The 27,102-nt window shown below is 37.1% G+C and overlaps 1 protein-coding gene across 1 annotated transcript in view; it reads right to left on the minus strand.

The window, feature by feature from the left end:
• LOC121297041 (transmembrane protein 132D-like) overlaps positions 1-21,613 on the minus strand; it is a 45,327-nt gene extending 23,714 nt beyond the window's left edge. Inside the window, exons 1-3 of the mRNA XM_041223052.1 lie at positions 21,601-21,613; positions 12,780-13,680; positions 1,103-1,249 (exon numbers count right to left, since the gene is read on the minus strand). Of these exons, the coding sequence (XP_041078986.1) occupies positions 1,103-1,249; positions 12,780-13,680; positions 21,601-21,613 (1,061 nt within the window). The remainder of the gene's footprint in view (positions 1-1,102; positions 1,250-12,779; positions 13,681-21,600) is intronic.
• Between the last annotated feature and the right edge of the window lie 5,489 nt (positions 21,614-27,102).

Below are 27,102 nucleotides of genomic sequence, written 5' to 3' on the forward strand. Positions count from 1 at the left end.
TAAACACTGGAGTAAATATTTTCAAAATATTTTTGAATTAACCAGGAAACTTCAGCAAAAAAAAAAAAAAATAGTTGGGCTGCTCACCTTTATAGATATTAACCAGTGTAAAATACTACATTAAATATATGGAAATATATTGTTGTGTTTTAGCCGATACAAAAAGGCTCTCTCAATAATCAACAATGCTGTGCAGGCACTACCTTCAGCAAGCTGAGGAATGTAAAATCGAATGGAAATCTAAAAGACAGTAATAGCAGATAAAGATCTTATTAAAATCACCTTCAGAGATTAAATTAGTACTACAGGATAACTGATGTCAGTTTGAACGGCAAGCTGCATGTGATTACACTGGCAATGTTCCCTTGTCATGTTCAATTGAACTTCTAACAAGACACCCGAGAGATAGTCCTCAAACACAAATCTTGTAACAAAAAGTGTCAGTTTTAAATAAAACAATTAGGTTTTAAGTAGCTGAGATTAAAGAGAGAGATTTTGCCAATGAAACTGCACCCACCTTGGTGACCTTGCTTCTCTTTTTAATAGTCATTTAAATGTAAAATTTGTAATAAGCTAAAGCTACATAAGCTGAATACATTTCTACCAACACAACATTTTTTTTACCATGTCCACAATTACACATTGACACCGTGTTTTGTGCAGATTAATGGTGGTAAAAAATTTTAACATTGGTTTGTCAACCTCTAAGTCTATCTGGTACACCAGAGTGTTACAATCAATCTGTCACGCTCCAACATCAGCTAAGACATGTACCAAGTTGCTCAAAAAGGTTCTGGAATTGCAGCCCCTTATGAAAAGCCTGTTTTGTTTTTGCTTGACTTGTTATTTGGTGCTTCTTTACAGCAGAGCTCCAGTTCAAAAATGTCAAACCAGGCTTCTGTGTGTAACGTTACTGTCTCTGAAGAGATATTTGTTGTTGTAAACTAATAAAGATGTAATGAAAACTACATTTAGCTAACAAACAGCAATGGAATGAACTGGGCATAGCTGTTCACAGCTCAGGTTGAACTTTGTTAAACTGTATTTAATATTATTCTATTTACATATCGTAATTGTACTGAAGGTAAGCTGCCATCCTTACCTGTTTGCTACAAGGCTTGACTTCCTGTTGCACTGGACGGCAGTGGTCCCATACCCCCCATCCTTTCCTCTCTCCAGGTTAATCTCCCAGGTCGGGGATTTGCTGATCCTCATGTTGCGGAAGGAGAAACCTTTCTTTACCTTCGCTCTGTAAGAAATGAAGTACGGTTCATTTCTATTTTCTTTATTAGAACTGACTTGTAGAAACTGCTCAGAGAACAGAGTTTGTTGTTTATGTAATATCATGTCTACAAAGTGTTTAAACACGGTTCATGCATAATTACATACATACAAAGTTTGGCAACGAGAAGAGGCAGTTTGCTCGTGCCTTCTTAGCACATGAGTTACCCCTCTATGGGAGGAGGGGGTCTAATTTATATATACAGTAATAATGGCAGATGTGACTTCCTCGTCCAATCAGAAGATCACCATGCACCGTGGAACATTTCACAGTACTGTGACTATCCCCTAGATTGAATGTTTTGATATAGTGGTACAACCAACTGTTCATAAATAATATAAGGCTGTAATTCCACCAAGGGGGTCTGATGCCAGATTATCAATGTCACCAGAAACTAGATATAAAATAAATCCTTATATTGTATTTGCAGTTTTGATATATTGTATTTGTTATAACAATTAAACTAAGGTTACATTTGCAGTTGCAAAATATGCCACAATTGAATGAACAGCAGGACACTCCATATAAAAGATTTACCGGTTGCCTTTAATAAACAGGCCAAAATGAATAACTGTTGCATGTGTGTGTGTGTCTTCATGCATCCTTGTGTGTTTCACTGTGTGCAAAGATTGCTTTAATCCCTAGGCTGTGTTCAATTAATCATTGCTAGACTATAATATTGAATGACCCAGTGTTGCAGCCTATGGGAATTTTAGTACTCAGATACATTATTGGAGGAGTGTTAGCAGTTCAACCTTTTAACATAATTTTTAGTAAAATTAAAACATTAAATATCCAACTGTTAACTGTCATAATCCTAGTAGGATATAAGTTTAAGACAAATGTTCCTGTGCAAAGTTTGAAAAAGTTTGTTCAAAATGTTGCTAAGCTTCATTTTAGTTGTTCAATTCAGTGAATGTTGACCCCCCCCCCCCCCCCCCCCCAAAAAAAACCCCCAAAAAAACCAAAACAAACTAAAAAAATACAACATTGCACGAAAGACTGTATACACCCTAGTTTGTTGTGTGCTATCTGGTACCTTATCAAAGAAATGGACAAGATCGCCCTATTTCAGTTTTTTAAGCAGCATGCATGGCGTTTACATTAGAAGATCTGACAAGACCTGTCTCTACTCTCAATCAGAAATACCCACTCCGGTGACAGTGCTTGATATTCATTAGAGCTCCTAGCCCTCTCTGTTCCTGTTATGCAGACTATGTTCTTGTACTAATGGTATCTCGCCCCCCTGGCCCCTTATTTGTAAAGGATAAGCATTATCTAATGGAGCTGAATATAGACACAGCGCAGACACTGAGGACATTAGGCAGGGGACTGGAGCGCTAATGTTAAACGCTTGATTGGAATAAAAGATAAAACATGCATACTCTGACTCTTACATGCTCCATATCTGAAACGGAGATTTATTTTATAGTGTGCTGCCTCCGAGACAAGGCTTGGTCAAGCTGGTTTGGGAGGGGGCCTAATACAGTATACAAAAATGTACAAACTAATTACACATACAGGGGTGTTGTTATAAGAATGAAGTACTTATTTCTAAAGGAGATCTTCAGAGAACTCAGAAAAGTTGATGCACAATGTGGCAATATAGGTTTCCTTTCCATTTAAAATATTAATGTGGTATACCTGTGGAGCATAGTCATGTTAAATCTGAGATGCTATACACTGCAAATGGAAAACGGTTTTAGGTAAAGGTATTTAATAGAACTTCATTTAAAAAACATATTAATACAAGCAGTTAAGGATTAAATTAAAAATATTAATAATATTCACTGAAGCCATTTGTTTGCAGTCCCAAAAGTGCAACACATTCAAAGTGCAGTATTTTTTTAATGTAAGCCTATAGCAATGCTTTGTTGGCTTATCTTTAAATATGGCAATAAACTTTAAGTAGTAAAATGGCATCTTGCACTTTGCAGGTCCCTGAGGAGGCATAATTTGCAATCAGTACCATTCTGATCCCAAACCACACAACCACTTGACTTTGTTTTGCAGTTTCAAGGACACTGACGATCGCCAAGCAGATTCCTTGCACTGCCCAAAGCACAAAAACATATTTATGACATCTCTGGAAAAAAAAAAGAAAGATCTGAAGATATAAAGTGGGTCCTAATCGTTCAAGACATCTGAGATTCGTCTTTTGATCTTTCACTTTCCTCCATCGGAAATTATATGGACTATCAGCATCATTGTTTCTTCATGACAGCGAGACTTGAGCTGTGTTTTTTATCACCTTTTTTTGAAAACAGGAGTTAGGTCCAGAGGCAAGGACAGGACTCAACTAGTCCAGTCTACAGCCTCTTGGTTAACGTGACCTTGATGTTTAGGCACCTACAATCAGTGCAGTCAAGCTTGCTGGAATAAATGTGTGCAGAAGATTTATTGTAAATACATTTCTGTTAATAAAACTAAAAAGGTCAATCAAATGTTGTATCGAATTACTCTAACTTAACAGAACAGTCATGTGTGTTCAAATAAAAAAAGGTAAGAAGGTTTATACTGTATATTTAAAAATGAAAAATGTCAGGATTCTGGCACTAGATGGGCATCTGCCAATAGACTAAAGCCAAGGCTAACAAAAATGGGACAATAAACAGTTTCCACTCAAGTCAATTCATCTCCAATTCCCCTGTGCTACAACAGGAGGCATTGTTCATCTATAGTATAATGGTGTGTGTCAGATAAAGCCGAAAGCTTGGTTCAAGTCATGGTTCTGTAGAGTTCAATTAGTTTAGAGTTGTTTACGATTGTTCAGCAACATTTGTTTTGGCAATGTGCTTCCCAGTAGATAAGCCACACTAAGAGATGCTGTATCTGTATCCTGTCAGTAGGGCAGTAGATCACTTATTTTAAGTTTGTCCTGCCATACTTGCAGTACTGGTAATCTGGTGCTAAAGGAAGTCTGAAGCGGTAACAACATACGAGAATAAAAGCTTAAAACATATGTAGCTTCATTTTTTTTTTTTGTTGCTGTTGAAATGTCAGTTTCATGGAAGTGTTTTCTGGAAGATGGACCAAGCAGATTATTTTACAGTGATGAATGATAACTTCAAAGCTAAGCTACTGAAGGGAAAGACATGAACAAGTCTTTTTAAAAGGCTAATAGACACCTTTACTTTTCTGTTTCCTAAGTACTTGCAAATGGATCACATTAGTTTACTGCAAAGCTCTTAGTTGGTGCTTATCTTGGCGAGAGCCGAGTTCAAATCAGCATGAAGTTCAACATTTACTCTCATGTAATGGAAATCATGTAATGGAAATCATATATATATATATATATATATATATATATATATATATATATATATATATATATATATATATATATATATATATATATATATATATACAATTAGATAACTCAACACATGTTCCTGTCACTTTATTAAAAAATCAAATTTTACCATCATTATGAAAATATCATAATGTGATGAATGTTACAGTATTTTCAATCAAATAAAAATGCAATTTTATTTGGCTGACACATTAACAAACATTCCCTCTGTCATGAAATTGCCTGAGGGTGCTTAACAGATGGTAGACCATAAAGGAGACATAAATCAAATGTACTTTAATGTAGAGAGGGATTTCAGAGCAAGCCTCAACAGCCTCCCATCACAGCACCACAGCTTTGCATGGAGTGCATTTACACTTATGGAAAAGTTGTTTCTTCTCGTATTCCTGTGTACAACCTCTTTCTGTTATTTCCAAAAGAAAATGGATATTTCCACCTCCTGGCAGAAAAAGGTAAAGAATGTGTTGACGACAAGAAAATGAAGTAATTTAAAAATCAGGCCTCCACGCATGGCGCAGGGGTAAATGGAAGATGGATGAGCACTTTGAGCAAAGCCAACAGCTTGCGAAGAGCCTTATTTTATAGGTGCTGCACCCGTCATCCATCACACTTTTTTTTGCTTGGCAGGGATGTCAGTCCGACAGAGTTTAATCGCCAAGCAGCCAATAACCTGGAAATTGAGGCCTGGCCTGCCCTGATGTCAACAGAAGGACAAGTTTACAAAACAAAAATAACGTTTGATCTGAAAGTCAGCCAGTACAAAAGAAAAACAAATAACGAATGGGCTTGGGTTTCATTCAAGATCAGTAATCGTTCAGTAAATAAATACGTCAAGATCCACTTTCGTTTGTAGTGTAGCAATATCAAACATCAAACAGACCGCTAGTTTTAAAACTGCTTTAAAGAACTGTGCTCATTCAAGAGCAATGAAGATGCAGGGACGCTTGCCAGTATTAGCTGATATGTCACTCTAAAAGTATCATAGAGAATGTGGTCCTTGGTAGGACAATCTTGGTGGGCTTTATATTATGAAGGCACTAGCCAAAACATTGGACTGCTTGATTAGGGGGTCATTATTTACCCTGCCAGGAAAATCCACAGATGGATTTTGTAAAAGTATTTTACAATACCAGGGAATCCATCTGGATTGCATCAACAGCTTCGTTTTAAGGGTAATCCTGGGATAGCCACAGGTGATGCAATCCAGGACAAATCCAGCTGTGGCTTATCCCTGTGGGGAATAGGTAGATAAAACCAACCTGTTAGTGTTCTACATTTTACCTTAAAATCAGAGATTGAGTCATGGATGAATTTTTTCTTTAATGAAGAGGTGTTTAAGTGCCTGAGCCAGGGCTTAGTTGGTTATTATGTTTATTAACTATAAGGTTGAAACATAGTGTCACCAGGACTATATCATAATGCATTCAGGTACCTTTTACCTGCCTCTTTTTGTTTGATAATGCAGGACTACAAGTAACAGAATGCATTGTGAATCTGTTCCTATTAGAACAAAACCTGGAATAACCAAGGAGACCTCTGAGATAGTGTCCATCTGATGAACTGAACAGGAAGGAAAATGTGTGAAGCATGGTTGCAGAATTCTGATCGTCATGGTCTGGAGTCCTCTTGGTCTTTGTTCCACCTATACCATACATTTACCTATGTAACCTTATAGGATTAATCAGTTAAGTATTTAATGATACCTAATATAACCTATAGGACTCTGCATCTTGGGGATCAGATTTGTATGCCCTGGTAAAAAGACTGGAGTAGAGAATGAGTTGTCATCAAGCCAACAGCCTCAATTAGCATATTTTAATGCCCTTTTAAGAAATCTAGTATGGTTTGTTTAAGAATAATTTCACTGCTGTCAATACTGAATCTTTGAACTGTGGAGAGGAAGCTGGTGACAAGACTAATCTATCTGACTGCTAATGTCAACATTGCACTGAATTAAACAAGCCAAACACTTAATAAACAGCCAGTTAAAAAGGGCAAGCCTCATTAGGGATCCTTGTTTTCTTCTGTGTACGTACATAAGGGAAGCAATGTGTCATTATTCAATTGGAATTTATTTAAAAGGACATAAAGCTAACAAATGAGTTGGGTAAATCTGACTGAATGCAGCACTGTTTTTGACTCTCATCCCAAACCATTGGCTACGAAAGAACCACAACATTTCCCTCTAACAATGCATCTGTGAAGTAATTGCAAAAACAAAGGTAGCAGTTGCAGAAAACAGCAGTTACATTTTGTGTAGTTTCTTGCTTTTTTATACTGTTTAATTTTTTTTTTTTTTTTTTACTCTCTAAAATTTGCCTTTGCAATAGAAATTTAAATTCAATGACAAACATTTCGACTGTAGGTCTTTTTTTAGTCTTTTCTATGGAGGTTTAGGGAAAACGCACACTGTGTGGCAAATCTCAGACAGAGTTAAATCTCTGACATTACCCTTTAACACAAATGCTATTCTAGATTGAAATACAGCCACTATGATAATTAAGGTTTGTGTTACAATATTTGTGGGTTAGGAGAGTCTTTTTAGTACAGTAAATCAGGAGCAATTTCCTTACATGCGTTAGCTGCTAAACGACACTACTCAAAACTCATAACCAAGATAATAATGAATAAATGTACTGCATTCCGGGTAAGAGTTACACAATTAACTCATTAAATGTATGTCTTTTAAAAAGATAATTCGTGCCCGGAAATACGGGAATGAACTAATCGGAGGTCTCAAACACAAACATTATTGAAATGCAACCCAATCACGCTTTGTCAAATTGGTTAATTAGCATGGAAGACCTCACAATTGTTAATTATTTCACGTGCAATGGTACGGCTGACGGGAATGTAGAAATAGATACCTTGCAAAACTATGAAGGGCAAACTTCAAGTTTAATAGGACAGTCAGGAGTGGTTTGAAAAGACAAAACAGATGATAGGACTGCAGACATTACATCAAACAGCTCTGGGACATGCTTCACTCTGCCAGTTCATTTTTCGTCCATCAAAACAATATATTTAATGCAAGCAAATCCTAAAAGCATTTCATTTGTAACTCATTTTTCTTATAAATTGTATTTTAGGGTTTAATGGATTGTATTCTCTAAGCCTTATCAAGGCAACACATCATTTTTCATTTTTTCTACCCTAATGTTTCTGCTGTAAAGAAAAGACATTTTGATAAATCTTACAGAGCCAGTCCACACCTTTCACAACAAATATCAGATTTTGTGTTACATAGGGATCCTTCTCTAAACGAATTTAATTTAGTCAGTCTTTCTTGCTGTTCAAATGGTTTAAAGAACCACGCTTCACAGGAAAGGTCAAGATTTTTTAAAGTTATATCTGTAAGCAGAAGCTTCATATGAGTGTTGCTTTTAGCAGACAGATATGTGTTTCACAAATAAAAAAACACTTCAGAAATTCACATGGTACTGAAAAGCTCTGAAGTGCGTGGTTTTAGAAATGGCCACTGGGGGAGCACAATGGTAATTTATGCAACTGGGATTCAGACACAGAAGTTAAAAAAGGGACAAGCCTGGTAAATAAGGATCTTGGCAGAAAAAGCAATCCAGCATAGTGCAACACACACACACACAATAGTATTTTAAACAGATGAGAAATTAAATGTTCCAAAAATTGTAGATGCAGATCCCTTTAGTGCACGTGTGTGTTCTCTCCGCAATGAACATTCCAAGCTGTAGAAATTCAAGGGCATTTGGAGGTGAGAGGAACACACTGAAGCCTGGAAGCAATGTTTTAAAAAAAAAGCTTCTAGGAAATGATTCCTGTTCCCCAAAAGACACAATATCTGTTACTAACTGAACAGCACTGATTAAATTTACAAAACATGCAATACCAAAAGTATATCAAGTATGGTGTCCCCCACACATTCTGCAGAGACCACCTTGTAGTTTCTGTGAATCTCTTAGACTAAATAGATACTGTTCTGCCATGACCTACTCATAACTAAACTATATGATAGGCACCTTGGTATGGACGGCACGCACATTGAATTTTGTGCGCTATTGTAATCGGGCACTGGTTAACATGTCATCCACTGTGTTTTTGGACGTCTAAGATTTCAGTAATGCCATGTTTAATTTTCTTTAACAGGGTTATGAACATTTATGCCTTTGGCTGTCTCCCAAATAAAACAACAACACGAGCCAAGATCGCAGGTAAGCTTCCCCAAGCATACGTTTTGCAGAGCCTTGCTCATTCTTCTTGTTGAGTTTGATTAAAGCATGATGGCCCTTTATGAGAGTTTAAAGCAATTTAGTTCAAGTTTAAGAATGATCCATTAGATCAGAATGGACAAGCTAAGTGTTAGTCTAAAATAACAGGTGATAGCCACTCTGTACACCCTAATCACAAAGTTTGAATAACTCAAGATAGGATTCTCCGACAAGCTCAAAGTCAAGTACAGGCAGATTTAGAGAAAAAAGGAGTTGTAATTCTATTGGAACAACAAAAACCAGAGCCACTTAGAATAAATTAGAACACCCTAAAACAGTAAGAGAAATATAACAAATCCATTCAAATCCCATTTGAAGCTACTTGCACTTTAGGTTAACCATTGGGTAGAAAATCATTGACCTAGGGTGCTTATTTACTGTAGATTACATTTTCCATCCTGTTTTCATGTCTTTACTCTTGTAATTCCAAATAATACAGAAAAACTAGATTACAATTAAAACATCAACAAGCCACTCTGCAATCACTGATCACAGACTCTGAGTCTGGCATTGTTCAATCTGTGCTAATAGCATCATAGCACAATGTATCGGGACCTGTTGAAGCTCAACATTAGCTTAACTAATAGCACAATTACAAAGAAGGAACGGTGTACCAGTCTGTGGAGTGAGAGCTAAACAGATTATCAAACAAACCGGCTGCTCCAGTAAGCAGCCCATGCTGGGACTGCAAACTAACCATAAGGCAGTCAGTTCTTGTTACAGTCTGTAGTAGGTTTTACCGTTGGTGTCATTACATTGCACCATTGATCTTTCCTGACAGAACATGCACAATGGGAAATGCTCAGATAGGGTCCAGGCTGTTTAAACTGCCCAAGTCAATAAGAACTCTAAATGCACTTTTGCATCGTACTTTGTCTTGTTTTTCAATTTGTCCAGACACAATGAAATTGGTAATATGGCTTGTGATAATGCACCGGACACTACTTCAATATATATCACACATTTATACTGCCATTTTCAGTGAAGAAAACTGACAGAAATTAGGTTTTGTCCCTCCAACATTTCCGTCCAGCCCCCTTAACAAAAATAACTGCCAGTTCATCACATTAAGAAGGGTCTGTCACAGTGACACTGCTTTGGATGAGAAATCTTTAGAAATAATAATTAGATTAGAGGAAAGGGGGATACGACACAGTGGCTGCTGTCTGACTATTTGCTCAATCCTTGAACAAAACATATTTCTTATATAACCAGGTTAAAATAAGGCAATGTGACTGGATTATAGAAGTGTGCGGTTGCTTTACATATGATTGATTATGAACATTTTCTTGTGACGTGGTGGGTTCACAAGCGATGATTTCAGGAGGATAATGCAATTGTATAATTATCAGAAGTATATTTATGTGTTGACTGACAAGTATACTGAAGAATAAGACATTAGATGGTACTTTTAAAAGGACCACCCAAACCTCTGGAAATCATGCAAATCCATCAGCAAACCCTTCTCCTCCTTTCGTATGTGACCTAAGTCAGATTTGAATCCAGACCTGCAGGAGGTGAAAAGGGTAGTACTTTACCTGCTGTGCCACCAAGCCTCTCTCCTCCTAATTAATGGCTTGTCCTTTTGATAATTTCAATCAATATTGACAGTCCAGCTTATACCCTCCTACCCTGACCCTGCACACTGAGCAAAAGCAATCTAGCAGAATTTTGCAGCTTGTCTGCCTTGGCAGATCCAAACAGAGCTGAGCTGCATTAGATTTCCTTTAAGATGAAAGGCAAAATATTCTGGTCATCCCCGCCACTGCCTTATCATAGCCTCTTTCACCCATTACTGGAAAGGTGGGAGACGACCCTCTGCTGCAAATACTCAAAATTATTAATCAATGATTTAATCCTTTTAGTCCATTAAGTTGTAAGATCACGATAAGACCACAATCATGGCACTTTTCCATCCAGGAAGTAAATGTTATGTGTACACAAGGTTCCAGTCTGAAAATTTAGGCAAGTCTTCATAAGCACAAACATGCTGAGAGCAGAATCCATGCAAAATACAATTATATGGCGCTACTGGTTCCCTTCATGAGAATTATATTGGGAAATCAGGCAAAAACGGTAACACTATGACATATGCTTACTGTAACTACACGGCAGGTATATGACATACCATCTACTGTAGAAGTGGGAATGCAAAGAATTCAGCAAAAGGGCATCCCTGTATAGACGTATTAGGCAAGAGTAAAACATGTATTCTTATTTATAAAGCCTGCTGGTAATGCCACCAAGGAAAGTAATTTTGCATTTGAAGATTTAGTTGAGTTGATTTGGTTTTAGTGGAGTCCCTTGAGGGTAAAAAACCAACATCTACTGTATAAAAAACTCTTTGGAAATATGTTTCATTTCCTTAACCTTTCTGACACACAAAACATTTCTTATTAAATCTGATTGAATTGTAATTTTGGGTGAGGTAGATTTGTTTTCCGATAACAAAACACCGCCCTCAGCAATGTGGATTCGATGATTACCGAGTTTCGAATTTAAATAAATGTATTTTATGTGTAGATGCCTCTGGGGGAGTGGATGTTCCTGAAACATTGTCCTCCAGACAAAGCGACAAAGTGCAATATAGTACCAATGCATAAGCACACAGTAAGTGTAAGTGCACACAATCTAATTACAACAAGGAATACAATTCACTGATGTGTTTACCTGTCGATTTATATTCAGAGATGGACTCTAATGGACTCACAGAAACATTTAATCTACAGTAAGCGTTCTCATACAACGTGTGTCATTACTCACACAGTCAAACGTACAATTTTAAGTTTTGGCTGGGACAAAATATAATTTAATTCCACACAAAAGCATGCTATGTGCAGGATGATAGACTGTACACAATTTCAGCCCTGCTTTCAATGGACAGACAAGCTTCTAGCACAGTATGATTTCTTTAAATAATAATGAATTTATTTCCAAAATAATTTAAAATATATACATACATGTCTAAATACATTTTTTTTTATTAAGTTCCAAAACGTCAAATTAAATATCCAAATTCACAAATTATATTAATTATTTATTCATGACACTTTTTTTTATTTGAATTCCTTTGCAAGAAAGACAGCTAAAACTAATATGAATGTTGAACAACACACTAAGACAAGAGGACAGGTTGATTTAAGCTTTTTTTATTATTTAAAAAAATGTGCTTTTACAGCAGATTACAGGATTTGAGTAGCAGATTAAGGGATATTCCTCTTACTTTAAATGTTTTTGTGCTGTAAGAACATCGAGATCCCTGACCTGTCTCAAACTTGTGTAGAGGAGATTCATTTTCAAATGTGATCAGAGGAATTCCATGGCAATAAACTGGAAAGGATGCTTTCTAGGGGTCTGAAAAATGTTACTTTGAATTATAACCAGCTATGGGCACCATTATAGTTAGATTTATAATCTAAGGCAGTCAGTATGTTACATTGGCGTCTAAACTAAATAGACCCACCAGATGAAATTTATTATGCTGGGGATGGATCAAAATGACCCATACAAGATTATAAAAACTTGTTTTCATATGATTTGATACCTTGGGAATAAAATATCTTGGTTCAAGTTTTGTATACATAATGACAAATATTTCCACCAAGAAATAAAATGATAATTAATCAGTCTAGGGCAGTGGTTCTCAAGGGACCCCCTTTAACGTGACTTTAACATGACTAATAACTTCTAGAAAGAGCTCAATCTCGATGTATTTGAATTGTATAAACAAGGCATGTCTGAAGAATGAAGCAACAGATTGTCGTATTCTTAACCTGACAGAGTTTAAAAATGTTACTTTAAATAAACCTTCTGCAATGCCCTGCTATGATGCTATTATGTACAATATAGTAGGTCTGCTTGAGATTAGCGTCCCCCAGAAATTCTCCAACTAGCCCCGTTTTGAAAAACCACCCATCCCAACAGACGGTAAATGCCCTACCTTAAAATGAAAAAATCCATAGTGGAGCCAGGAGACACAGACACATAAAAAGTGACAACATCCTTCTTTTGAATGGGCTTCGAGGACACCTGTATGACAACGCCATCCCCCAGCCTAAGCTCTGCTTGCTGCCCCTCACTCGGGGGGCTTTGGTGGAGACGGACACTTCCGATCCATTGCATTGGGGTAACAGTGGTCTCACCAAACTCATATTGCTCTGTTCTCTCCCTCTTTGTAGCCTCTTCGTTGACACATCCTCCATTCAGGGTGGATCGAACCATGTAATAGAGCTCCACGGGGGTGCCATCTGCAGGATCAGCAGGTTTTTCCTGACTGAAAGCCTCACCTGTTGGACTGAACCAACTGGAAAGGGGTTCAAGTTCTGCCACACAGAGTCCTAGATTTCCTTGGAGTCTGCAAGAACCTCTGACCTCCTGGGTCTGCCAGAATGCAAACACCATTATACAAGGCAACTTGTCCATTGTGCCCTCAGGGCTTTGGTAATCCCAGTTGTTACCTGAAATGTAAAACAAGACCCGTACTTTGGGCTGGGAGGAGGAGACTCTCCTGTTGAGGATGTAAGTCTGGATTTTCCAGTTAAAGCTGAACTTGCTGGTTGTGTAAAAAAGGTCTGCCATCTGGATCATATCCAGGGGAACAGTCTGCTCCACAGATAAGGGGCCGTAGCTGACGTTGACCACAGGGGCTTTGGCTTGGCTAGCCTGTAGTATTAGGAAGGGCTCTGTGTGAGTCTGCATGCTGGAGTTCCTCATGACATCCTGATTGGCTTCCTTGAGAAAAAAGGATGAGTTGGCGTTGAGGACCTCGTAGGTCACAGGCAGGTACATGGGGAATGATGTAGGTCTTTTGATGCTGTCAGAAACTTCTCGGCTCTCAATCTCTGTAATACAAATAAAAACGCTCATGAATTGCAGCTTTATTCATCAGCATCTCAAAATTCCTATAAGGTAGTATTTCCCACTTTTTTTTAACCACAACTTGGCTTCAGGGAGTTCTTGGACATTTTATTCCATCAGGTTTCCAGTAAAGGTGTGCTGATCCTCGTACTAATTGTATTTATCGTCAGGTATTAAATAAATACAGTCATTAATGAGTTGATTTCAAAACAAGAAAAGCTGTCCTTCCCTTACCTTTACAACAGAGTACCAACCAATAGCAATTAACTTCCAATTGAGTTTTTTAAAAGCTGAAGTGAATGTTCCTCTCTTGCAGGGCTCTTATATTTGTAATGCCATACTGTTGTACTGAGGCTGTAAATTGAGTTTACTCTTATAATTGTACCACAGTACTTTAGAAGAGTATTTTTGCATGATTATGCTATGCATTTACTATAGCTTACTGTGATTTGCCATGTTTTTTTTGCATATGCTTTACAATGCTTTAAAGGCTCTTTAAAGAGTATCCACACACCCCTAGTTTTTAATGCAATAGCTATGAATTTATAAGATACTTAACACAGCTTTTATGTGTACAGTACTTTATTCTGTTTGTTTCCTGACCCATGTATTGAGATATATAAATTGAATACCTATCTAGCCGCACTTAGATGTTTTCAAAGACACGTGAGGTTCTTAAAACCGAATAGTGAATGTCACTGATGTCTTAACTCTGATCGATTAGTGAATGGAATTTAGAAGTCATTCTACATAACTTTAATGCGGACTGCCTTCTTACAATATACGACTACAATCTTCCTACTGACACCCATTTGATCCTATATGAAATTGACTATTAATCCAGCATATGGGAAGGTACTTTCATTTCTCAATAGCTCTTATGTACACCATTTCCTCCCAGGATTATTGATTGCAAAACCATAGACCACATGCAATAGCTCAAGTGAACACAATTTTCTGGCATAATTAATATACCTTCAGCATCTCGAAATGAGTTTATAAAAGCAGGCATCAAACCATGATTCTCATTAAAGTAAAAGGGCACCAGCTACCTTTTATATAATCACGCTGTTGTCCTTGACCTATACTATAAGGGTTTGCTTTAGTAAAATACATATTAATAATAACTCTAAGGCAATAATGAATCCTTCCAGGCAGCATCTCCTACTTTCCCCATGTGTGACATAGCAATGAGAGCTTCAATGACCAAGACAAATCAACTGCCAATATCATTAGCTACTTTCTCGCAAATCCCTTATGATTTTCCTGTAGATTGCTTGTAGATAACTACTTCGGTGAGGGTAGTAAGTGTATTTTAAACCCTTGGTTATTGCCCTATAGGGCGAGCAATCGCCCTAACACAGTCATATGGTTTGTGTTGAGAAGTGTGGGTTCACCACAACACTGAAGAAGGCATCTGCCCATAGTTTTACCTCAAAATATAATTTTCTAGCAGCTAATAAATGAACATCATACACAATTAAATAATTTCAAACAGATCACATCCAACCCTGGTCCTGGAGAGCTACTGTGGCTGCTGGTTTTTGTTTCAACCAATCTCTCAGTTACTTAATTGAACCAATTATTGGCTTAATTAGTCCAGATTAACAGGTCTTCCAGATCTTTAGCCACTGATGATGTAAAGACACCTATAAAACATATTGGATAAGGGCTGTCCAGGACCAGGGTTGGAGATCCCTGATCTAAAGGATATCAGAAGGCCTCTGTGACTTCCATTACATCTTCTTGTGATATGAGGGCAGGACTAAGTAGAGGTCATTGTCTGAAAGGATGTACAGCAGCTATGATCAAAAATTTTGCATCACCTAGAATTTAGATCTTTTATTTAACATGTAATCAAAGAAACTTCAAAATGATATCGCAAAAATCTAATGGAAGTCATAACAGTAGTACAGTATTTTATGTTAGATTTTGAAATGTCACCTTTTTCAATTTGTGTAAGTTCTTTCATAAAGTATACGTACAACTATAAAGCAGTATGTAACTCAATATGTTAACATATCATTATTCAGCAGGTTGCATTCAACTTTATTATTATTTGTTTATTTAGCAGACATCTTTATCCAAGGCAACTTACTGAGACTAGGGTGTGTGAACTATGCATCAGCTGCAGAGTCACTTACAATGACAGCTCACCTGTAAAACGGGGCACAAGGAGATTAAGTGACTTGCTCAGGGTCACACAACGAGTCAGTGAGTGTGTTGGGATTTGAACCAGAGACCTCCTGGTTATAAGCCCTTTTCTTTAACAACTGGACCACACATGAGGCAAACTTAATTAATTGTATAGGGTGATGCAAAACTGTAGACTTGGGGAGATTAAACTACACAAGGTGACTGAATGCAGAATCAGGAAGCAGCAGCAACTTACATCTTTTAAATTGAAATTTCTGTATTTTATAAGATGAATCAAAGTACCAAATATATTCAACATAAGAAAAAAAGAGGGCGGGAGTAGTAATAATATTGAAGGTTTTAGATTTTTTTAAAACCTTTGTTTAGCACTTACTTTAAAGCTTAACATTAGAAAAAAAAAAAAAAAAGAAATCTACCACAATCCAAGGAGAGGATTTGTTTATTTGACAGCAGCATCACTTTGAATGATTTCAATAGTATTCAATGCCATCTAGACTTTAGCCTACAATTCTTCCCATAGACTTGTTTTCTGTTGGTCATTCAAGATGTTTTGATGCTGGCTCAAAACTTGATAGCTGCAGGTAGCAGGGATTGTATACAATCGAACTGTATACAATTTGGGAACAATAGCACCTAATGTATGTATTTTAGACCATCTACCATGTTACTAAAAACAATACATATTTATCCCTTAGTGAGCTTTACTCATCTCTTCCTCTTGTTCTATGTATATTAATTATTCTTTGTTTTCAGTCAAAATGTTGATGCCCACAAGATGCCCACGTCTGAGGCCAACCACACAGATATAACAAGCTGCGTATCACTGAGCTGAAACAGGAGTGCAAACCCAGGCAGAGTCCTCAGATATAGCTGCACACAATGAACCACAGTGGCTTTCCTGGCTGTGCTTAGCAGACTGTTCAGGTGGAAACCAGTGCTGACAGGTGGGGATTAGCACAGCCACAGAACTTCAATATATAGAGAGAATGCAAAATAAGGCAGCTTTATTTTCCTGACTCACTTCAGTTGAACATTTTAAAACGTAACAGCAGACCCAATTGTGCAAATGACATTTTAAAAGAAAATTATTGTTTTTTTAATTGTTTGCATACCAGCTTCACGCTTTTAAATTTCCAAGGACAAAATTGTCTATGACAAGAATGTACATTTGTGTATCTTTCATGAAACAGTGCTGTATACACTAGTCACTGCATGTGATATACTGTTTAATATTGTTATACGGATTAATGCAGTGTACTCTTATCTAGTTCTTCATTACAGAATTTCATATTAAAACATGGATTTTATGTCATTTTGCAGTCATTAAAACTGACAGCTGCCAGATAGTGATTTATTAATGTTTACACCAGTCCAATATTTAAATTGAAATTACATTCTTCAAAATACATGCATTATTAGTTATTTCATTGCTTTTAGATTTAACCACTGAATATCAGAATTTTGCACCACAGCAATAATTTACAAAAACATAGATCAATTTTAAAAGTCACGGCCGCTGTATTTTTATTGCAGATGTCTAACAAGGCGTAATCTCGTCTTGTACATGTAGTGCAAGTCCTGGCCCTAGTACTCGAATTCCCCTTTTCCACGGCACATCCAGGGGGCTTTCCACTGGCTATTTATCAAGCCGAGCAAAAATCAAACTGTGAAAGCCTCACAATACATCTGAATCTGGCTCGGATCCGAGCAGGGTCTCAGTCAGCACACTAGTATCTTGCCATTTTTAACTCCCGCCACCATTGGTCCACACTACCCTGCAGTTCCCTTGTGAGGATCGATAACTTCCTTTACTTTTCATCTCAGAATAAAAGATATATGTTGTTCCTTTAGATTTGTATTCATTTTGTTCCCTGGTGCCTAGTGCATTTTCTCAGTTCAACCAAACACTGCAGAATGAAGTGACTCTATTGAAGTTTGGGTGGGTGGTGAGGTCTCAGTTAGGCAGCAAGAATGCATACAGTATGCTACACCCTCACATTCACAAAAAAAACAGCTACTCTGTAATTTGATCGTGAGCCATTTTTCCTTTTATTCATCCTCACTGCTTTGTACACTCATGAAAGGACCTGTAATGGGACGAATAAATATCTTTCAGTCAAACTTCCCTTCCTGTGTGCAAAGCACTGTTATCCATATCAACAGCATCAATACAGTCCCAGGGATGTCCTTTGAATGGCTGAGAGTCCAGTAGTACTGACTCAGACTGGACAGGCAGCCAGGCACTCTCATTAACATGATGGATCATCAGGTTTAGTCATGGTTTCAACCCACCTGTCTGCTGCTGATTAGCTTCACAGAATAAATGCATCCGTTTCATTCTGCTTTTGTTCAATGCGCTGTAACGTATTGCACTCCTAAAACTTCCCTACGTCGATTTTGTAAAATGCTCAGACATGCTTCAGGAAAACAAAGGAATCACCTATTTCTGAGAAACACATACTCTGCGTTTTGGGACAGCTGCAAAAGGATGCAATACAAACCGAATCAATGGCTTTTGGATGACAGATAAACTGCAGGTATCGTTTGCAGTCCTCGATCATTCTAGTACACTGTCTTTTTAAATGGCTGCTTCTTCTATAAGCAGTCATTTTTATCACTGTAAGTTTAATTTTACAACTAGAAGATGTAAAACTTGTTTACCAAACAAAGCAAATCGCACCAATGTGCAGGATTTTATTAAAGACACCTGTAACTGTGCCTGTTTTGTTAACGATCACATTATGAAGCTGTGTACACATTTTACCATCAATCCTACCAAAGGTTATACGCCTCACAGGCTTTCATAGATAATGAGTTTGCTGAAGGAATCTAGTATGCCTTTTCCCAGCTAAGTATGAATCGAACTGAGCCCTTAATCTATGGAAACAAAGTAAAAAATAAAAAAAAAATCCACAAAGAGGTTGATTCCATTGCAGTACCATAGGATGTGGATTAATGTAAACCTCTGTGCTCTGTCCTCTTTACAGCTTATCCCAGGTTAAACACAAGGAGGCTGCAACAGCTGGTGCGGGTCCTAAATCTGAGCCTGGTAAGAGCAGCGGTTCAGATAAATACCCAGCAGCAGAAGCCCAACAACAGCAAGCAATACGCTCACTCAATATGGAGCCTGAAAAGATTTTGTTCACAGCCTTTTCTCCCTATTTGAAACCAAACCAGATTTTAGGTGGTGAGTGTCACAAAATGGCATTGCGGTGGGCCATTGAAACAATCTGTCATTGGCTGAAAACCCCAGCGGTATAATTTTCATATTTTGCACTACGTAACGCTCTCTAAATCCTTTATGTTCTCTTTTTTTCCGGAAATTGTTAATGTCATTTATCTTTGGAACAAGTGTGGATTAGAACAATAAATATGGATTTGCCTAACAAACGTATCCTTAATTTCCCGCTGTCTCTTGTTCTTGCTTTCTCATTAGTTGGCCAGAAGATTTAAACATCTGCTCTTGACAGAAAGAAATTAACCTCTCCCTCGTCCCAGGCGAGCGTCTTTGACCTTGACTGACGGTGCCCTTAGACTGCCATATATGAACTTTGAGTTAATTAAATGTACAACTTAACAATTTAACGGTACAGTTTCCATCAGGGATCCCCTGGAGCAAGAGGTCCAGCCCACAATTGTTTTAACTTCTATACAACAGTTGAGAATATGCTGAGCATGGAGACCAGGCCTGTTAATGTAAGCATCATAATGGAGACATTGTTTAATATTTAGATGCTGTTGTAGTTCACACATCAGGCCATATAATGGCTATGCATTGGTGTTAGCATGAGTGGCAAAGTCAAGGTGGAGGCTGACCCATAGGGACTTTCATGCAAAGCACAGATTTAAAATGGGCCATTAAACTACAAGTGATATTCCATATTGACGCATGTATTTGACCATGATTTATCTTCAGTAATCCTTGCCGGACTTGCTTGGTATATGACACCATTAAATCCCGTTCAAAATGTGACTGGAGTTTTGGAACATGTAATCAACATAATTGACCATTAACAAGTAATGGTCAACTACCGTACCATGAATAACTAAATGTTCGTTACATGAGGACTATTTTAGGTTCCGAGTCAAGATATCAACTTGCTTTTAATAGCGTTATCAAAAAAAGCTTTTCTTTTGAAAGATATTACATGCATATTAAACTACTGGGGCGTGGAACATTGGTCAGCTTTTTTTTTTTACCTCACTCAGACTGCTTCCTCACTAAATATCTTGGTATCCCAGAACAGATACTGCACCTGCTTCAAGTGCAATGGCAGCACACATATTATCTATTTAATACGAATGACATTCAGTCATTTTGCATGTACCCATGCTTAGTCAGGCTAATATTTTCTTTTCTATGTCTAATATATATATATATATATATATATATATATATATATATATATATATATATATATATATATAAACAAGATCCAACAACATCTGTAAACACGAAGAAAACAACAACAAAAAAAAAACATTACAATGACATTTTCAAGCTCCTAGCTTTTCATAGAGGACTGCTCTAATCTTCAAAATGTGTTCAAAAGTTATCTTGACATCAATTAAAAAAAATTTCAAACATCCTAAACAAATATAGCAAGCCCGCCCTTATCCTTTAAAAACTCTTCCAACAGCATTCCCAATGCTACTCCTTCCAAAAGCAGGAGGCCGCCACTTCATCAGCTTATTGCAGTCTCATACCATGTGGCTTATAGTATCTGACAGGCTTTTAGTTCAATAACAGTACTGTTTTTATAACTGCATATTCAATTGGGATTTCAAACCCAGAAGCAGCTAGAAGGAAAGCTTGGAAAGAAATGTTATTATATGCCACTGTAATGTCTTCTTAACTCCCCAAGGAACCATAAAAATACATCTATTTTGCATTGCTGCATTGTTCTGTCTGGGCACACTGCGAGTCTATTTAAGGATATGTTTCTAGAGATTGCTTGTGGTCATATCCGTCTTAAGCAAAATTGTAAGACTGTCATAACAGAAGTCGTGTTAACAGGGATGAATACATGACCTTTCCATTGGCTTTATACATCCATAGTCAACCAGGGTGGGTTTCGATTTTCAGTGCATTTAGCATATTTTCTTCTGATTTGTTTTATTTATATGATCTACGATGCTTTATTTATAACTGCAAATTTACATGAAGAAGGCCTCAGATGTACAATGTAATATTTTAAACCCACAGAGGGATACTAAACCTTTAAAATTTAAATGTGTATTTATTTACTTATTTAGTAAAGTACAGGCACCTTGTGCCACTCGCTAGACTCTGTTGCCAGATAAAATAACTATACTATTAACTTTTATTTATCCAGCCTCAAGATTAAAAAGTGAACAAGTCAAATCGTCAATGTTTCGGTGCCCGGTACCTTCACCAGGATTCACACAGTAATGAAGCTCTGGAACTGGTTTAATCAAGGTGTTATTGCACTGCTGCCAACAGACAACAGGGAAGGGCATAATTTACAAAGTTTTCCCTTATTTGATAGACATTTTAAGACCTAGCAGCACAGTATGTTGGCAAGGTCTTCAAACTTTGGCTTGAAGTTCCTGAGTTAGGAAGATTAGCTCACAGAAATAATCCTAAAGTACTCCATCATACACATCAGCAACAATGCCACGAGGATAAAGAGAGTCTGCAAATAAAAAGAAATACTGTGCATCATATGATAAATGTGAGTCTAGCTCCGGAGATCAGTAGTGGGGCGTGCAACACAATAACCTACCTGACTGCATCATGCTTCCTACTCTGTATACAGTTCAACAACCCTGCACCTTTAGAAGCCTTGTTATTAAGTGGGAAGGAGTCTACTAATGATCCCACTGGCTGAGCTTTGGAGAATGAAGAGTGCAGAAGCCACCACACAATGCTAGCAGAGAAATGTATTAGGTATTATGAGAGCAGCAGTTTCAGACTGTAGATGAACAAGTGCAAACTGGCCTGGGAGAACGAGAAAACAGATTAGTGTGGCTCAGCAAGAGATTGTGAGATTTATCAAGAAGTAAATAGCAGGGAAATGTCCATACATGAAGATTGGGAAGCTTGAAGGCAACGTTTTGTCAAAGTAAACATGACTGTGTGAGATTATTGCTGAAAGAAAATGAAACACATACAGACTCAAAGTACATTCTGTTTTTTTGTAGGATAACTTTTAACAGCAGTGTTTGTGATGATAAACAGAAGCAAAGCTCTCTCTCAATTTCAAACTGAGACTAAATGAAATGTGGCACATTCCAGAGAAATTAGCCAAGGTCCACAAATATTTCTAAAAATGAAAAACATTGTCCAGTAAACTTGAAGGTCAAGACAAATCAGGGTCAAATTAAATTACAGGTATGCCAACAAAGACTATTTCCAAATACAAGAGAGCATCATTGTTGCCTGTTATTTAAACATTATTTTAGCCTGCATTCATTAGTGGAAAGTATACTTCTCGAAAGAGAGACTTTGATTTCATGGAGTTTGAATGATGTCATGGCAACTGTCCTTACATTTCCTAAGCAATAACTGTGGGCTCTTTCACAAGGTACGTGTTGATAGATACAAGTCAAAGAACTGCACTTGAAACACTGAATTATTACCTTTGTCAAACTGATTTGAATTATACGTGTAGTTACTTGGTGTTATCCAGCCTTTATGAAGTTGCTGCTACATTACTTCTTGCATGGGGTGTCACTGAATTTCAAAGCCACTATGAATACAGACATCATAGATGAGAACAGGGAATTGTCTAAATGAACATGCTTTAGAAGGCACTTACCACAACTTTTGTCTTAGTTTAGAATTCTAACTTTAGAATTCAAATTTTTTGAAGTTTTGGATAGTTTATAAATAGGTTAATGTAATCTTTTTCATAAGTTAGTTGCTAACAAGGAAATAAAAAGTGGTTTTTGAAATAAAGCACAACCATGAGCAGGTAATATATAGTAACTGCTTTATAAACTATAAAAATATACAAACACAGTCCCATTCCAATTACATGATCAATTCCGAGCTGATAATAAAACATAGCAGTAGAACATGCCATAGACCATGATGGATTCAGACATCATGGATTCTTCCGAGAGAAATGTGTCATTACCACCACGGTAAGACATTAACAGATTGCAAGATAGGCCACATATAATAAAGGGGTATTAAAGATTGTATCAATAAATCTGGATCATGAATCCTTGTGTGGTTCAACAAATCAGCCATCAGGTAATTTCCTAGTACCCAACAAAGTACTGCTTGCTTTCCTTTTCTAGTTCAGTACTTCATTATATTGCACCCCCCTGACTAGACTGACGCTCCACACACAGGCATTACATTTCAATCTGCATGGTAATTATTATTAATAAGCTTTCTGAAACTCAACTTTTCTATGTATTCTACAGTTTTTGAATTTACCCAGGACTACAACTGTAAAACTATTCCTCCCAAGAGCGTAATTCCCAAATCGGAAAGCACTGTAAAATAACTATAAATGTGTTGGAACCCCACAAAAAAAACAGATCATATAATCCACTGTGCATGAAAAAAATCTCATTACAAAGATTGTGAAAGTGGCTGTGTTTTACACTGTATTGATTACAGAATGCTCAATACAAAATACAACTGTTTAGAGGGCATGTAGAAAAGAACTACTATAAGAATCAAAACTGTTCTTTGCTGCATCAAGAAAGATCTCATTCACTAATGGGTTTGCTGTTCACTGCACTTCTCTTTTTTTTTTTCTTTACTCTATTTGTCGTCAACTCAGCTCAAGACAAAACCTTAAGGAGAGAGCTCTGTGGCAGGTATGTTGTTTCAGAGTGTTTTATCGTTGATTATGCACTTGATTACAAATGTATGCCAGTGTTGTTGGTGCGGTTAAACCCGCAGAGATTCTAGTTGTACTGCTTGTCATTGACAAATTCTCACTTCATCTTCATGCATTGATGTAATTCAATCAGTTTTGTACCACTTTATTCCATATATTGCATGACTTATCTGAGCATTCATTTTCAATAATGGTGCAGCTATCCTTACAGTGGCTTTTCAACAGTACCTAAAACCATGGCTGGTCCTGAAGAAGGTATTAACTAAAATATTGGCCTACTTGACTTTTTTCTTATAGATTTAACTTAAGCATTTTTAAGTTATGATCAAAGATAAATAAAACTGAAAAAGGTCTTTATATTTAAAAAGCTATTAGAAACCACACACTCAATGACTAATAATTTCTTGGCACATAAATAATAGCATTGTTGATTTTCAAAACTGCATGCAATGCTAATGGTAGCTCAGGTCTTTTTTTGCACCAGACCAGTGGTTCACAAGATGTAGCCTTTTAATAGTTTAATAGCCAATCAGATTCTAGTTGCGTTATTACCACGAACATACGTCATTGTGACATACTGTACCAAGTGCCCAGCCATTAACATGTATAATACAGTGATTGGTTCTGAAGATGCACACAGTATTCAGCAGCCTAACCAGTCAGAGGCCACAAATGTAAAAAAAATCCATATCAGGTTTCATCATAATTGAATGAGTGGTGCTAATACTAAAATGAAATACAATAGTATAGCATACATATGTACAGCGATGCCTCACCTACAGGCCTGGCATGAATCCACCATAGGAGATACTATTTACCTAAGTCATTTGTTAAAGTGTGAGATAAGAGGAAAATCCTAAAGCTCGCCAGTAGTATTTCACCCAAACTTGCCAGACTTGCATGTGTTTATTTCAATATATTCAAAGATGGCAGTAGTAATTTTAAAGCAACACAAATAGCTCTGCCGTAGCATTTCTGAGAGTTTTCAGCAGCCAGTGAACTCAAAACTGCACAGCTCAGGATCGGGGGTTAGCAGCACATGTCAGAGTGGAGTAATTAAGATACGACAATGGCGTCCAACAGTTATTGGCTGTGTTGTGGCATAGATCATACTGAACTGGTGCTTTGAATGGCTGAGAGCTCCATAGTAGTCTATAATAGAATCGCATTGTCCACCTATTCAGAGCAAACTCTACAAACCATCTGGTGCCAGCATTTAAAAACAATTTTTTTAGATAATTACTTAGTGTATGATTGTGTGTGTGAAGCTATGGATGATTTAATAATGACAATCAATTCAATGATTTGATGCAGCCCACACTGATGACAAGGGCATTGCTGTGCCCACAGACCCAAAAAAGCTGCTTTTTAAAATCTGTTTTATCTGGATTTCTCTTTTTATCTCTTGATCCAGTCAGCTTATTATAATTCAGTCCAGCCAAATCTGGAAATAGATCAATTTAAGGCAGGATTCAAGGATTTTAAACAAACATCTCACATCTATAACAAAAGAGCATTGTTTTTCTAGCTAGTCGATACAAAATATTATGTGTACTGTGAATATTTTGAACACTCCAGAATCCCATTCTTCTAGCCCTGTTACTGCCTATGTAAATCGTGAACGTATTTTTAAACACAAACACAATTGTTTTGCTATATGTATTTGTTAGAATATCCTGGTGGGGGTGCTATTGAAATCATTACACTGCCTGCCCATTTAGAGATGTCCCGATCTCCATTTTGACACCTGAACTTCACGGGTGGTGAGATTACTTTAGTAGCAAAAACCTAAAAGGTTAGGTTTAGGTCTATTAAAATATCAAAATCAGTCATGAATATATTAAAACACAGTGTGTGTGAGAAGCAGAGTGATTTTATTGCAATCCTATTGGTACTAGTTGAGACTAAAAAAAAGATCAATGAAAATAAATAAAAATAACACAAATTAGCAGGATTGAATCTAGGATAGAACAGCAATGTACAACAATGACTTACTGATCAATACGGAGCTCAATCTTCACAGACCCTCTCTATCTAGATACAAATTCACTTGTAAATCACTGCTTGCATTCATTGTACGACTGACATTCATGGTAGAGTTGACTGTTGTCCATTCTGTGCCAAGACCAAGATGCTGTTAATACTGAGAATACTCTTTTACACTCTACTAATCCACTTCATGGCTTCAATATAGATTAAAGCAGCAATTCTGAATTCTTATAAATAACAATAACATATGTTCAATATTGCCTTACCCAAGTTATGAGGGGTGGAGAAATACGCTTGTCCTGCAACCAGGTGTGTGTTTTACATGTAACTTGTTGCTGTAACTTGATCCGGTTGTCATCAGACAATTAAATGGAATATGATCAAGAATGATCATCCCACTCGATTGTACAAATAGGGACTTTATATAAACCTGCCAGCCGGTCACTATCAACCTTCTGAACCAAGCCACATCTTTTTTTTTTTTTCTTTTACTTTACGTTGCAAATGCATGGGTTGGATTACAGTTGCTTTAGGGTTATAAAAACGTTTCAGTTACTAAGAATATACACATTGACTTATTACTTATATTACTGATCATCAATACAAATCATTCATATTAACTGCTACATGTGCTAGTATGTTAGAAGGTACATATCAGCCTACATGAATGGGATAGTATTCACTGATAATGTTCAATTCAATGAGCTGATAACTAACTGATCACTTTGCTTAAATGCACCCTAAAATGATCAAGTGCCTGCAAACTAAGCAAGCTGCTGTAAGCCAGGCAATACAAACTAGTTTTTTCACCATGGGTGCCTGAGTCTCTTCAGAGAGCAGGCAAACAATGAAAAGCCTACAGGTGCAACATTAAAAGAAGAGGGATGAGCCCTTGACTACGCAAAACAAAATCAACAGTGGTGTACTTTGCAACTCTATACAAATCTTTAATACATTACTTAGCAGCAATCGATTTAATTCCATTGTAAAGAAATTGGCAGAAGGCGCTGGCGACAACCAGGGAACTTTACTTCAGGGACCTGGATCTGCATTTATAGTAAGGGATGCTGTTCTAAATGTCAATCACTCCCCTTCAGTGATTGCTGCAGAGGTGGCAAGAATAACATAAGGGCAGGCTTCATGCCAGCATAACTGCAAATCAATAACCTGAGAGCTGATCTCTGCCTGTCATTGGATTGGCATTTTAATTACTCGGAAATTTACGTCAGTAATATGTTTTATTGGTGAACTCCAAACCCATCTTAAAGCACATTAAAGATCTCGCTGGCTTTCAACCTATTCTTACTCCTCTACTGTTGTCAGAGTTCTTCTTAAAGCACGACTCTTATTAATAGAGCCCCGTGCCACTGTTTCACAACACAGTGTGAATGCCAAGCTATTAAATGTGTGAAAAATGTTTTGACTTTATGGACGACG

This window comes from Polyodon spathula, chromosome 22 (assembly GCF_017654505.1).
Source record: "Polyodon spathula isolate WHYD16114869_AA chromosome 22, ASM1765450v1, whole genome shotgun sequence".
Taxonomy (NCBI): Eukaryota; Metazoa; Chordata; class Actinopteri; order Acipenseriformes; family Polyodontidae; genus Polyodon; species Polyodon spathula.